At 43.0% G+C, this 14,579-nt stretch overlaps 1 protein-coding gene across 12 annotated transcripts in view; it reads left to right on the forward strand.

Annotated features, from left to right (window-relative positions):
• Positions 1 to 14,579, forward strand: part of RBM33 (RNA binding motif protein 33) — a 115,782-nt gene that overhangs the window by 41,128 nt on the left and 60,075 nt on the right. For all 12 annotated transcript variants that reach the window (XM_081536813.1, XM_081536814.1, XM_081536815.1 and 9 more), the window contains 2 exons: positions 3,057 to 3,228; positions 8,390 to 8,598. In XM_081536813.1, the coding sequence (XP_081392939.1) occupies positions 3,057 to 3,228; positions 8,390 to 8,598 (381 nt within the window). The remainder of the gene's footprint in view (positions 1 to 3,056; positions 3,229 to 8,389; positions 8,599 to 14,579) is intronic.

The raw sequence follows: 14,579 nt of genomic DNA on the forward strand, positions 1-14,579 counted from the left end.
CTAAAAATCAAACCTTTGACTATTTTTGGCAGTGTCTATATAATGAAGTCAGATATTTACATACAATTTAAGTTCTTAGAAAATACAATCAGGGTAACTTAGTTTTTATATTGTTATCCAGCACTGCCCTTCAGTGGAATTTTACTTGTGAATGAAATATTGTAAATATATGTGACTATTCCATTCATAAGTATTTCTCTACAGAGAATGTCAACATTATGGCAGATAGGTAAGTTATTTCTAAGTACACGGCCAAAGAAGCTGCCCTTTTTCTTAGCCTGGTATTTAGAGTAAGAGGTGGTGACCAGTGGCTGAAAGAGTGAGTCTGGCTTAGTCAGTGTTGCCAGGTGACCTAGACTTGAGGCAGCTAAAGCCAGCAGTTTTTCAGTTTCAGCTCAGAGCTTGTGTAATCCTTGATGAAGTTCCAGTGGGGCTGGGCCCTGTGCATGAACCAGAAGTTTGCATCCTAGGATATTCCGTCTCTCCAAAAGTTGACCTTGTGCCATCCTTTTTGTGGTCAGGCCCTCCCTCCATTCCTAATCCTCAGTAACCAGTGCAGCTTTGTCTCTTGGAGAGTGTCATATATGTGGAATTGTCGCACTGTGTCCCCTTTTGAGTGACTTATTGTACCGTTTGACTTCTGTCGTGCGGCATGATGCCTTTGTGATTTCATCCCAGTTTCTGTATAGTCCCTTCCTCTTTTATTGCTGAAAGAGCGTTCTATAGTTTGGATGCACAACAGTTTGTGTATCCATCCACTGTTGTTTCTATTTTTGGTCATCCAAAATAGAACGGTAAAACTTTTCCTGCAGGTTTTTACATGAACATAAATTTTCATTTTTCCTGAGTGAATATCTAGCAGTGGTAATGCTGGGTCATAGACTAGAATTGTTCGTTGATTTGTTTCTGGTAACCTCTAGTATTTGTTTCAGAGAAGCGGTTTTCAGCTTGTCTTTGTTACATTTCGATTTCTTAGATGGAGATTGTATGTAGAATAAACTATGTTAGTTTCAGTACTGTCGTGTTTTACATTAAACTTGGCTTGTAAAGTGTTTGAACTGTAATTACTGTTAATGGTTGAATTAAAAATGACTACTGTAATAAAATCTTTGCTTTATTGGTAGTGATTTCTTTTCCCCTCTGTGGCCTTGCTGCTTAAAGTGTGGTCTGCGGACCTGCATGTTGGCTTCAGCTGGAGCTTGTTGGAGATGCAGGATGTTAGACCCCCACCTGCAGAATCAGAATCTGCATTTTGGCAGTATTCCCAGTGATGAGTATAAACCTTCGATTTGAGAAGCACTGCTCTGGAGCATTAAGAGGTGGAGAAGAGTATTTTGTAAATGAGCTGACTTTTTGCTCGGTTTGAGTGTAGTGCAGCACAAACACAGCTGGGTCCATCTCACACGTCATTCCTGTGTGGTTTCAGATGTTCAGTCAGACAGAAGGAATGGTATCAAACCAGCAAGACAACAAAATGCCAACATTCTGGTGCTTTAAAATTCTGCAGTATGCTGAGTATCAGAATACTGAAAGGTGGTTTTGCAATCATTAGGCTAAAAGTGATAGTTTACATTCAGTATTTTATTTTCAGGCATTGATTCTCTACAGTAGGGTTTATAGCAATAAATGCGTGCATTTTTTTACACAGAAAATGTTGGGGAAAGAGTCCAAAATGATTGTATCATTTTCTTTCCCTTGCACATTTTCTAGTGAAGTGGTTCATTTGTTTCTATTAAGAGTGAAGGACATGTAAGAATTATGAGTGATGAGATTAAAGGAGCAGTTTTTTAAGTTTGCAAAGAGCATAAATGAATCTAGCAGTCATTAGGTACTTAACCTTATTACCTGACAGCAGGTCACTCAGATCTGACATGAGATGAAAGTGATTAGTGTCAGAAGGAACATGAGTTAATACAGAAATAATTGTTGATGAAGAAATTATTTTAGTTTGGGACTAGATTAAACAAAATTTTTGTAGGAATCCTGATATAATGAAATACAAGATAAAAACTGGTTTTAAGGACTTGGTGGCATAGTGGATAAGACCCTGCCTGTCAATGCAGGGCACACAAATTGAAAATCACTTGCTGCTGGTCAGTTAAGCCCGTGCACCACCACTGCTGAGCTTGTGCCGTAGGACCTATGAGCTGCAACTGCTGAGCCCTGTGTGCTGCACCTACGGAAGCCCGTGTGCCCTGGCCCATGCTCTATGACAGGACGAGTGTGTGTACTGCAACAGAAGAGTAGCCCCTGCTCACCACAGTAGAGAAGGCCCGTGCAGGGCAGCGAGGACCCAGCACAGCCATAGATAAATAAATGAAAAAAAACACCCAAAACTGGTTTTAGTGTGAAGCGAATGAAAAAAACATAGTCTTGTGGTTAATAGTGATTAATAGTCTGAACCAGAGGTAGAAACTGGCAAACCCTGGACAGTGGGATGAAGTAGAAGGGGGTGAGAAATGGTGCAGGAAAGATTGTACAGGCTGAGAGCGCCAGAGAAGCCAAGCAGCCCAACAGTGGATTTGGAGCGCTTGGCTGGTGCTGAAAATCAGAGTAGATGGGGTCAGCAGTGACAGGAAGTGTGGGGCCTGCTTAGTTGGAAAGAGTGTGCTGTCATCTAACAGGAGCCACAAGGCGGGTTATATGCTGAAATCAAGCTCATGGACTCTAGGGTTAGTTTAATTAACATACTGAACTGTGTTTAGATCTGAATTAGAGTCTAGGCCAGCAAGGGTGTTTGGAATTCATGTTTGTTCTCTCTTAGAAGTATAAGTAGTTACAATGTGTAAGACTGTGTGTGTATTAACTAGGAGTAGGAATTTGAATTTTTTCTAACATCGCTAATATTTAATATTAGAGGTTTTTTTCTCTTAGGATCAGTTTAATGTTTCACATGGCTTTATAAATGGGACATTGTGCTGTATTTTTGCATCTTAATTATAAAGAGCTTTTCTGTGTGTGTACACATATGTGTATGTGTAACCATTGTTCAGTATTTAATTCAGAAGAGTAGGAGCTCACTTTCCCCCTTGCTCTCTTGTCTGTCTGCCATGTAGGGAGGCGTGGAGACTTTGGAGCTGCAGAAGGACATCAAAGAAGAGTCAGATGAAGAAGAAGATGATGATGAAGAATCTGGGCGATTACGTTTCAAAACTGAAAGGAAAGAAGGAACAATTATTAGGCTCTCAGATGTAACTAGAGAGAGAAGGAACATTCCAGAAACTTTGGGTAACGTTTTTTCCCTGTCTCCCATCCTCCTCCATTCCCATTTCAACTTTCTCTATAGTACTGTTATGATTAATGAAGTAGATAAAAAACAGTTGACTTTATAGACTGTTATGCATGGTGTCCAGAAGCTGGATGGTCTGTATGAGGTGAGAGCTGAGTTAATGGTGTTGTAAAAGTCATTCTATAAAAATGACTTGTCTTCTGGATTAAAAAATGTTTGAATAAAGTATCTGTTTGTTTTTTTTTAATAGTTTTCCTTTTGTAGTCTGTGACTTAGACTTGCTTTCCTGCATGCCGTGCGGTTCCTGGCTGGCTCTGGGAACGTGACGTCGGGGTGGCGCAGGGTCATTTCACCCTTTCCAGGTTGCCAGGGCTCCTTTTGGACCAGACTGGTTTTGCACCTTTTAGTGTCATCATAGCCGTGTCTTTTGTATATTTTTCCCCTGTGCCGCTCCTCTCAGCGTTCAGTGAGACAGGGTGACTGGTTTGTCGCCCCGTCAGTTGCATGTCGTCCCTGTTGCGGACCCGCAGCAGGCGGTTGCTGGTGTGCACAGCCTTTTCCAGTGTTGACCCTGCCCCCACTCTTCTGGGGTTCTTTCCAGTGCCCACTGCAAGGAGTAGAGCAGTGGTTCTCAAATTTGAGCAACAGAATCCCCCAGAAGACTTGTTAAAACACATACTTCTGGATGCACTCTCAGCTGCTCTGATTCAGTAGGTTTAGGGTAGGGCCCAAGAAAGTTGCATTTCTGATGAGTTTGCAGGTAGTGTTGTTCCTGCTGCACCAAAGTCCGTACTTTCAGAACCACTGGGGTACTGTCCCGTATCCCAAGGAGTAGAGTAGGAGGGTGGGAGGGTGGAAGGACAGAGGGTTGTACCTCTTCTCCAGTCTTGGTCAAAGTGAAAATCAAGAAACAATCAGTTATTGCCTTTATTACTTCGTAAAACCGTTATTTGTAGCCACTTGCCATTGGAAGCCTGAGCATGTGTCTGCAGTGACAGGAATGAATTCTCTGTGAGAACACCAACCTCTTAAGGTGCCCACCATAACAGTAGTGAGCCTGTCTTACCATGTTACATCCCTAGGTGAGGTTTGTGGAGAGAGTGACCTAGAGTCTTAGCGTTCTCTATGTCTTTCCCTTCCGGTCTCCTGCTTCTAGCTTTTGGCCCAGGGTCTTCCCTGGACTTTGCTCAGGTTATGGTATTAAGTTGCTTGTTGGTTTGAACCAGTACAGCATAGGCTTTTTAGAAAGAGCTTAGAAGTTGACCTTGGGTAAAAGGAGATGGAGCAAGCTTAGGTCTTAAAACAAGGGAATGGGAGAAAATGAAAAGTACTGTCAGCTGGAGTGATTGGCAGCGTTACACAATAAGCATATTGGAATAGACATCTCAGTCTTGGACTGGGGTAAGATGGACAAGGGGAAGATGGCGCCCCTGGCTGCTCACAGACAGCGGTGGGCAGTGGCTTATTAGGCAAGGAGAGTGCCGTCGCGGGATGGGAGTGCGGTGAAACGTCCCTTCTGCTTCTGTGTAGCTGGGCTATGGCTTTATTACATAAATCTGGGAGCCGTACGTTATATCTTAATAACAGTGTTAGCTGCACGTCCTAAGGGTGTGACGTCGGGTCACAGACACTGTTAGGAATGGTGGCCTTTGCTCTCTGCAGCCAGCTGCTCATGGGCTCTGGTGCACTTTATAGATCACCCTCTCTGCACCCCCAGAGCCCCTGCTCCTCCCGTCCCCTGATCCTCAGCTACGGTTATCTCGTCTCTGTTCACTTGAACTTGGCCCAAGCACTGACAAGTTCTGAAGTGTCCGACTTGTCTGTGTTCATAATTTGTACTTGTTTTATTCCTGTGTCCCTTTCTTTTCAGGATTTTTGCCTCATTTGGTTCTTCACAGGGTCATTTGTACATCTTTCATTAAAGAATTTGTGTTGATTTTTTTTTTTTTAAGTCATTTCTTAGTTCTCTAGTCATGTCATCCGGAGACAAGAGGCTGGAAAGGGTTAGTGATGGGCAGGTTGGCCCTTTAAATATGGGCGGAGAGGCAAGAGTGGCTGAAGCATAAACAGTTCGACCATTCACCATTCTTTAAATGTTGGGAAAAAAGCCTTTAAATGTATTTGTGCAGAATGTGATTCTTTGGCTAGATAATAGGGCAAATAAAATTGGTGCTAAGAAGTATCTTTCTCTGTTCCCTATTTGTAAGCCCTAACTTAGGGAAAGCTCAGTGTTTAAAAACAGGTTTTCATTTTTCTAGAAAAATTAGGAGTATTCCCAGTATAGAAATCATTTTTTTATCCATTTTAGAGTTTGGTTTCCTAAAACACTGTTTAGGCTGTTAGCACGACAGGTATTGAGGCTGTTTCCTATAACAGGTGTTATTTCCTTAACACCCCTCACCCCAACAAAAAGTTAATTTTATACAGAAGAAAAATATTCACTGAGAAAGAGAAGCTCCTGTAGTATTTGGTGTACTAGAAATTCACATGCATTTTTACTTATCACTTTGTGTACTCTGGTAATAGAAATACCAGTTTCAAGTTTTGTATACAGATGCTTGCATTGATTTAACTGTATAAAGCTGCTCACATGCTCTTTGGAACGGGATTAAAATACCTTGCTACCGGAGTATGTGTATTGTCTCCTATGATGGATTTTTCTCGACAGTTGATGTCTTTTAACATTCTGAATACAAATAAAGGCAATTATTTTGTGATACCATTGATTACTTTTGAGAACACTCCACTCTACAAAGAAGAAAGAAATAATGCTGTGGCCTGAGAATAGTGAGTTCTCTTCAGAATCTGGAAGGGCATTCAGTCACTTTTAGTCTTCTTCACATTCAAATGTATGATGTCATCCTTAAGTAATTCATATTTGTGGCAGTCTTGACTGTTATGGAGCCTGAGACACAGATGTTGATCTGTATTTTCAGTTCATGTTGGGTTAGGTATAGAATTTTGGGCTTTTACCTCAGTTACAATCTTAAGTAGTGAGCTTTTGTCTTCAACCAGGATTCTGGGAATTAAATACCTTATAGAAAATGTGACATCATCAGTTTTCCCAAGGATGGTACAAAACTATATACTTAGGAGACAAAGTTTTCATTATATAAAAAGGCTCCCATAGGATATGAGGGCTTAATTCCCTCACAGAATGCAGTTGAAAAGGGTTTCTAGAACATGCATGTGTAAGAGAAAGATTTATTTTGAATGGCAAAGTCAAAAGCTATCTCTAAAACATGGGTGTGACTGACCAGTTACCCTGAAGTGTCAGCACAGAGGTTCAGAGGGGCCAGTTCTTTTGCCCTAGTAGATGCACCTCAGATCTCTCTGGAAGCAGTACCAGTGGAAGATGAAAGACTGCATAGGCTTTATTTAGTTAGGCTTATTTTAGTTAGGCTTTTATAATTTGTAATCTGTGAGGAAGCTTCTAGGTTTTTCCATATTCTAAGTTCCATTGGGCACAGGTAATACTTTAAATTATGTTTCATTGCATCACTAGTGCCAGCAGTAAGATAACTGCCTTCAGTTTACACAGTGGTCCTTGCATTTGCAAGGTTTTCACAAATTTCTTGATTCAATTATCTTGTTTATTTAAAAAAAGCTACAACCAAAAATAAAAACCACAGACTGTCATTTGTTGTTTCTGTTTTGCCAAATAAACTGTATTTTGTAGATATTCATTATGTATTAGTTAAAGTATTTTTATGTACGTATGTTTTTCTTAAGCACATTTTAGAAAGGGACAGCACAATGTAAAACTTGGTTATATTACACTCTATCTCTTTGCTTTGGAATATGGACCTAGTTCAGAAAACACTTAAGGGGAAATTAACATTTCAGTTGAAGTTACAAATGTAATTTCCATCCTGTCATATTTTGGTGACCTTTTGTGACAGCTTGTCTCAATTGGAGGAATGCATTTTTACTTGTTGATTAAAGATGTCATTTGAAACCATTTTATTACTGGGGATAGTGAAATTAATCTTGACACTTAGAACCACTAGAAAAATAATTGCTGATTCACTGCATAAAATGTGTGTGTGAACCTATCATGTAGTCAAGATTAGAATAAAAGTCTGTGCTTGTTAAGACGAGATTAAATTTTCTGTGGCATGGAGTCTAGATCCATTTGAAGGGAAGGGGGATCCTTAGAAACAATTTCAAGAAAATGAAATGTGGCTTAGAGATTTTGGAAGAGTTTGGAGATGATTATGGAATCCAAGGTAGGAGAAAAACTGGTAATATTTAAAATTTACCCTTTGCTGTGGAAGAAGGCATGGGAATGCTTCTTAGTAGAATTCAATGAAATCTTTGAAAGGTGTTTACTAATAGAGCATATATTATCATAACTTAGAACTGTATTTGAATAAGTTAGCCTTTTTCTTCTAAGAATTCAGAATAATGTGCCTACTGAAGTTTTGTAGGGCCAGAATTTTGATTGTTGCCCCATGGCATTGGTCAGAGAAGAGGGCACCATTTTGTGGCTTTGCTCTCATTTGCTGTAGCTTCCCTGTCAGGTGGCGTGGATGTAGGTCTGTCTTCACAGAGTAAAGTTGTTGTTGTTTTTAAATGAATCAGAAAATCTGACTTGGTAGTACTAAATGAGTTTCCATTCTTTATGAAATTTAAGTATTTGGCTTGAGAGTGATTTTATTGGTAGTTTTGCTTTTAAAGCAGAACAATCAGGAATTTGTAATTTTTGAGTCTCTGTGCCACTGTGAATTAATCAGTACTTATACTGGGTTCTCATAGAAGAGTGTCCTGGTTTAGGACTGGGGTATAGCCAGGTCTTGAAAGAACATGATGCCTAGCAGATGAGGAGAGGTGGTTGGGTTGAAATTCTTCAGCTTCTCTGTTTTAGCTTTCCTCAGCACATTTTAGTGGTCTCCAATGAAAATTCAGATTTACGGGAGGTCCTTGTGTTTTAAGGAAGAAGCATGTCTTCATGGAACAGGTCTCACTCACGAGGTCCGGTGTCTCTGACCGTGCTCTGCCCCTCGCCTGCTTACTGCTGCTGGTGGAGCCGTTTGTTGCTGGTGAAGCACCCGCTGTTCCCGACTTTCGTTGTCACATACTTGTTTTTTTTTGTTTCTCCCTATAGATCTGATTTCGCCTCTTTGGAGGTATCTAACGCATGTGCATCTTTTCAAATAGAGCTTTCAGCAGAAGCCAAAGCCGCATTGCTTGAATTTGAGGAGAGGGAGCGACAGCACAAACAGGGCCGCTATGGCTCCAGGCGGGGAGGAAGGAGAGGAGGTTCGTCCATGTGCCGTGGAGTTGGAGACCAGAGGAGAGAGAGCAGCGAGAGGGGACGTGCCAAGGACCACAGGCCCGCTCTGCTGCCCACACAGCCCCCTGTGGTGGTGAGTCGCCCAGCTCCATCCTGGGAGCCTGCATGTTGAGAACAAATGGAAGTTCTCTCTGGCGTGGGTTTCGTATTTTGCATTTGCGTTAGTCTGAGATGAAAATTTAGTACAAGGCAACACGGCTATAGTTTCTTTATAGCCTGTGGTATGATTTCATTGTTGTTCAGTTGCCAAGTCATGCCTGAGTCTTTGTGACCCCATTCACCGCAGCACTCCAGACTTCCCTGTCCCTCACCATCTCACGCAGTTTGCCCAGGTTCATGTCCATTGAATTGGTGATTCCATCCAACCGTCTCATCCTCTGTCATCCCCTTCTCCTCCCAGCATCAGGGTCTTTTCCAGTGAGTCAGCTCTTCACATCACATGGCCAGAGTATTGGAGCTTCAGCATCAGTCCCTCCAATGAGTATTTAGGATTGGTTTCCTTTTAGATTGACTGGTTTGATCTACTTGCAGTCGAAGGGACTCTCAAGAGTCTTCTTCAGCACCATAGTTCGAAAGCACCTGTTCTTTGACACTCAGCCTTCTTTATTGTCCAGCTCTCACATCTGTTCATGACTACTGGAAAGACCATCAGTTCACTTCCGTCGCTCAGTCGTGTCCGACTCTTTGCGACCCCATGAATTGCAGCACGCCAGGCCTCTCTGTCCATCACCAGCTCCCGGAGTCTACCCAAACCCATGTCCATCGAGTCGGTGATGCCATCCAACCATCTCATCCTCTGTCGTCCCCTTCTCCTCCCACCCTCAATCCTACCCAGCATTAGGGTCTTTTCGAATGAGTCAACCCTTCGCATGAGGTGCCCAAAGTATTGGAGTTTCAGCTTCAACATCAGACCTTCCAATGAACACCCAGGATTGATCTCTTTTAGGATGGATTGATTGGATCTCCTTGCAGTCCAAGGGACTCTCAAGAGTCTTCTCCAACACCACAGTTCAAAAGCATCAATTCTTCGGCGCTCAGCTTTCTTCACTGTCCATCTCTCACATCCATACATGACCACTGGAAAAACCATAGCCTTGACTAGACATACTTTTGTTGGCAAAGTAATTTCTCTGCTTTTAAATATGCTATCTAGGTTGGCCATAACCTTCCTTCCAAGGAGTAAGCGTCTTTTAATTTCATGGCTGCAATCACCATCAGCAGTGATTTTGGAGCCCCCAAAAATAAAGTCTGACACTGTTTCCACTGTTTCCCCATCTATTTCCCATGAAGTGATGGGACCAGATGCCATGATCTTAGTTTTCTGAACGTTGAGCTTTAAGCCAACTTTTTCACTCTCCTCTTTCACCTTCATCAAGAGGCTCTTTAGTTCTTCTTCACTTTCTGCCATAAGGGTGGTGTCATCTGTATATCTGAGGTTATTGATATTTCTCCCGGCAATCTTGATTCCAGCTTGTGCTTCCTCCAGCCCAGCGTTTCTCATGATGTACTCTGCATATAAGTTAAATAAGCAGGGTGACAATAGACAGCCTTGACGTACTCCTTTTCCCATTTGGAACCAGTCTGTTGTTCCATGTCCAGTTCTAACTGTTGCTTCCTGACCTGCCTACAGGTTTCTCAAGAGACAGGTCAGATGGTCTGGTATTCCCATCTCTCTCAGAATTTTCCACAGTTTATTGTGATCCACACAGTCAAAGGCTTTGGCATAGTCAATAAAGCAGAAATAGATGTTTTTCTGGAACTCTTCTTGCTTTTTCGATGATCCAGCAGATATCGGCAATTTGATCTCTGGTTCCTCTGCCTTTTCTAAAACCAGCTTGAACATCTGGAAGTTCACGGTTCACGTATTGCTGAAGCCTGGCTTGGAGAATTTTGAGCATTACTTTACTAGCATGTGAGATGAGTGCAGTTGTGCAGTAGTTTGAGCATTCTTTGGCATTGCCTTTCTTTGGGATTGGAACGAAGACTGACCTCTTCCAGTCCTGTGGCCACTGCTGAGTTTTCCAGATTTGCTGGCATATCTAGTGCAGCACTTTCACAGCATCACCTTTGAGGATTTGAAATAGCTCAACTGGAATTCCATCACCTCCACTAGCTTTGTTTGTAGTGATGCTTTCTAAGGCCCACTTGACTTCACATTCCAGGATGTCTGGCTCTAGGTGAGTGATCACACCATCGTGATTATCTGGGTCATGAAGATCTTTTTTGTAGAGTTCTTCTGTGTATTCTTGCCACCTCTTCTTAATATCTTCTGCTTCTGTTAGGTCCATACCATTTCTGTCCTTTATCGAGCCCATCTTTGCATGAAATGTTCCTTTGGTATCTCTAATTTTCTTGAAGAGATCTCTAGTCTTTCTCAATCTGTTGTTTTCCTCTATTTCTTTGCACTGATTGTTGAGGAAGGCTTTCTTATCTCTCCTTGCTATTCTTTGGAACTCTGCATTCAGATGGGAATATCTTTCCTTTTCTCCTTTGCTTTTCGCTTCTCTTCTCTTCCAAGCTATCTGTAAGGCCTCCTCAGACAGCCATTTTGCTTTTTTGCATTTCTTTTCCATGGGGATTTTCTTGATCCCTGTCTCCTGTACAATGTCACAAACCTCTGTCCATAGTTCATCAGGCACTCTGTCTATCAGGTCTAGACCCTTAAATCTGTTTGTCACTTCCACAGTATACTCATAAGGGATTTGATCTAGGTCATAGCTGAATGGTCTAGTGGTTTTCCCTACTTTCTTAATTTAAGTCTGAATTTGGCAATGAGCAGTTCGTGATCCGAGCCACAGTCTGCTCCCGGTCTTGTTTTTGCTGACTGTATAGAGCTTCTCCATCTTTGGCTGCAAAGAATATAATCAATCTGATTTCGGTGTTGACCATCTGGTGATGTCCACGTGTGGAGTCTTCTCTTGTGTTGTTGGAATAGGGTGTTTGCTATTATCAGTGCATTCTCTTGGCAAAACTCTATTAGCCTTTGCCCTGCTTCATTCTGTACTCCAAGGCCAAACTTGCCTGTTACGCCAGGTGTTTCTTGACTTCCTACTTTTGCATTCCAGTCCCCTATAATGAAAAGGACATCTTTTTTGGGTATTAGTTCTAAAAGAAGCCTTGACTATACAGACCTTTGTCAGCAAAGTGGTCTTTGCTTTTAACACCTTGTCTGGGTTTTTCATAGCTTTCCTGCCAAGAAGCAATTGTCTTCTAATTTCATGGCTGCAGTCGCCATCCGCAGTGATTTTAGAGCCCAAGAAGAGGAAATCTGTCACTGCTTCCACTTTTTCCCTTTCTATGTGCCATGAAGTGATGGGAGCGGATGCCAAAAAATCGTAGTTTTTTAATATTAAGTTAAGTCAGCTTTTTTCATTCTCATCAAGAGAGTCTTTAGTTCCACTTCACTTCCTTCAGTTAGAGTGGTATCATCCGCACATCTGAGGCTGTGGATATTTCTTCTGGCAGTCTTGATTCCAGCTTGTAACTCATCCAGTATATGGTCTTAAACCTCCAGTCCTCTAGTTCTGAGGTAGTGAAGACTAACTCTTTGTCAGCACTGATGAGGGAAGAAGCAGCGAGAGAGCGGATGTCTTCCAGGGCTCGACCCACAGAGGAGCCTCGCTCACCTCTTCTGCTGGTGGAGGGGTGCTGCTCCCGTGAGCCCCATTCTGAAAACACAGACTCTGTTACATTGAGAATCTAGCCATAATGGTGTATTTTATAAAATATTTTTTCTTATATACTGCTTACCATAGGTTTTTCCTTAAGTGTAGCAGTTTCTCTTACAAATAACTCATATCGTCTCCATGGAAACGGAGATTGTCATGTCCGTAAAAAATTTTCATAATTTAGGACTAAATCATGTAATTGTAATTTCAGGTTTTGTTTGAATTTCTCTGTATTTCAAAGGTGAGACATCTCAGGAACAAAGACAGAAAGTGTAGTGGTTTTTTTGGTTGTTATTCTTTCAGTTAACTTTAGTATTTTATAGTTTTTCCTTCAGAAGTTAGTCTTCAAGGACAGATTTATTTAATGTAAATATGTGTTTGCACTGTCTACCCTCCTACATTATTACGTGAGTGTAGGGGAAAATCACACCTGACCTCGGTGTAGAAAATTGTGTTTTAGGAGGCATTCATTTGTGAAATAACAAAGTAGAAAAGGTGATTCACTGTTTTCGCGTGAGAATTCTAGTTTCATTGAACAGGGAAGAAAGGCAGGTGGGTTGATGATGGCATTAAAGAGATTGAGGATATTGGTAGTTGCTCTTTGCTCACACAACCATTTGTCTTGGAGCTTCTCTGACAGCAGGGAGACGGGCCCTTCAGTGTTTTCCTTTTCGTCCCCGTCTCGTCTCCTTGCCCCCAACCCCCATTGTGTGTGTGAAGAGCCAGCCCCATGATCTTGGCCTCCGAAGGGGGAAACAGCCAGTAGGTGACCAGTTTTTACATAGCTGTTCCTCCATGATCCTGGAAAAGTAACTCAACTCCCTACTTTCTTACCCATATAGAGAGGCTCAACTGGGAGCCCTGAGTACTTCAGAAGTGTTGCCCAAGTATCAGTTGACCCAAGTCCCTCCTGACAGCAACATTGTGTCTGGAATTCTCTAGGTGCCAGGGCTTTTCTAGGTGCCAGAGGGCTCAACCCACTGCTGGCCTGACTCAGCCTGCTGGAGCCTTGGCCTGTGAGCTGTACACGCATCTTTGCTAGCAGTGGTATTTTAAAGCTGCAGGTTACTAAATCAGTCACAGCTTTCTGACATGACCTTAACCTTGCACCCACTTGTGTCTACCTTTGATCCTGGTCACTCCCCACCCCAGAGCTGTCTATATCTTCGATTCCAGAAGGCATAACCTTTTCTCTTCGTGGCTTTACTTGTGTCTGTTTTCTCCTTGGTCCATCTGTTGGTGCTGGCACTTCGTTCCTTCCACTCCCCTGAGCATGCTCTGAGAATCGCCTCCTCACCTTTGCAGTCTGTCCTAGTGGACTGCTCTCTGGGACTTTGGGCGTCACCTGTGAGCTCCTCTTTCTTGAGCCTCTCTTATTTTGAGTGTCTGAGATTAGGGTGTAGTCTCTTCTCTTCCAACAGGGCCCCTTCCCTTGCTCCTGTTTCTTTTGCTGCGTTGTTCTCAGGCCTGTTTCTGATCAGAGCTCTCACTGGGCAGCATTGTCCTTCCTGCCATCTGCTCTCTCCGCATGAGTCTGGGTCTCCAGCCTGCACCTCTTGCCAGCTCAGTTTCTTCATTTCCTAGCTGCCCTGGGCTTCTCTGCATGGCTGTTGCCCAGGCCCTAAATTCCCCTAGTTTAGAACAAGTGATTTCCTTAAAAGTCCTTCATGCTGTTGAGTGAGTTGCCCTGTGCTGTGCTCTTTCCCAGCTGAGTTCAGATTTAGTTTAGCTGTCCCTCTGTCAGTGTGCTGTCCGTGCGGATTCAGTGCTGATCGGGATAGAAGAGACTGCTTCACGCACAGTTGTGCATGTTACAGATGCCATGAGTCAGCGGCGGGAATAGACTAGTCTCTGGGAGCATATGTATCCACGGATTTATGGTAGCTCTGCGTCTTCAGAAAAGTCCTCCCCGAGAAAGGATGGGTTAGACCAGGTCGTGTACACTTGCGTGTCAGAGCTCTCAGACCACGGCTGTTTGTTTCGTTCCGCTCCCGGCGTCCGTGGCCTGTTGTGTTAAATGGTCCATCTTCTTCTGCCTCCTTTCCCCTTGTCTGCCACACACTGTTGATCATCGTCGTCAGACGCTGTAGAGGCTCCAGAATGGAGTTCAGGAGCCTCTGAAGTCTGGCGTCATCCCAGGCGATCAGTGCACAGCGTGCCCTGGCCGGTAGTAGCCTGCCGCCTCTGCCACCGTGTGTGGCCAGTTTGATGAGTGGTTGGTTACAAGCAGGGCTTGTGGAACCAGGTTCTCTGCTCTTTTGCTTACCTGCCGCTTGATCTTGTAAGAGGAGGGTCACGACAAGGGCCGACAAGCTTCATAGGCTTGTTGGGGGTGAGTTACTCCACATACAGACCTTTCAGCGCGTGCTTAAGACACCGGCAGAGG

This window comes from Giraffa tippelskirchi, chromosome 10, assembly GCF_054371585.1.
Source record: "Giraffa tippelskirchi isolate mGirTip1 chromosome 10, T2T-mGirTip1v1.2.pri, whole genome shotgun sequence".
Taxonomy (NCBI): domain Eukaryota; kingdom Metazoa; phylum Chordata; class Mammalia; order Artiodactyla; family Giraffidae; genus Giraffa; species Giraffa tippelskirchi.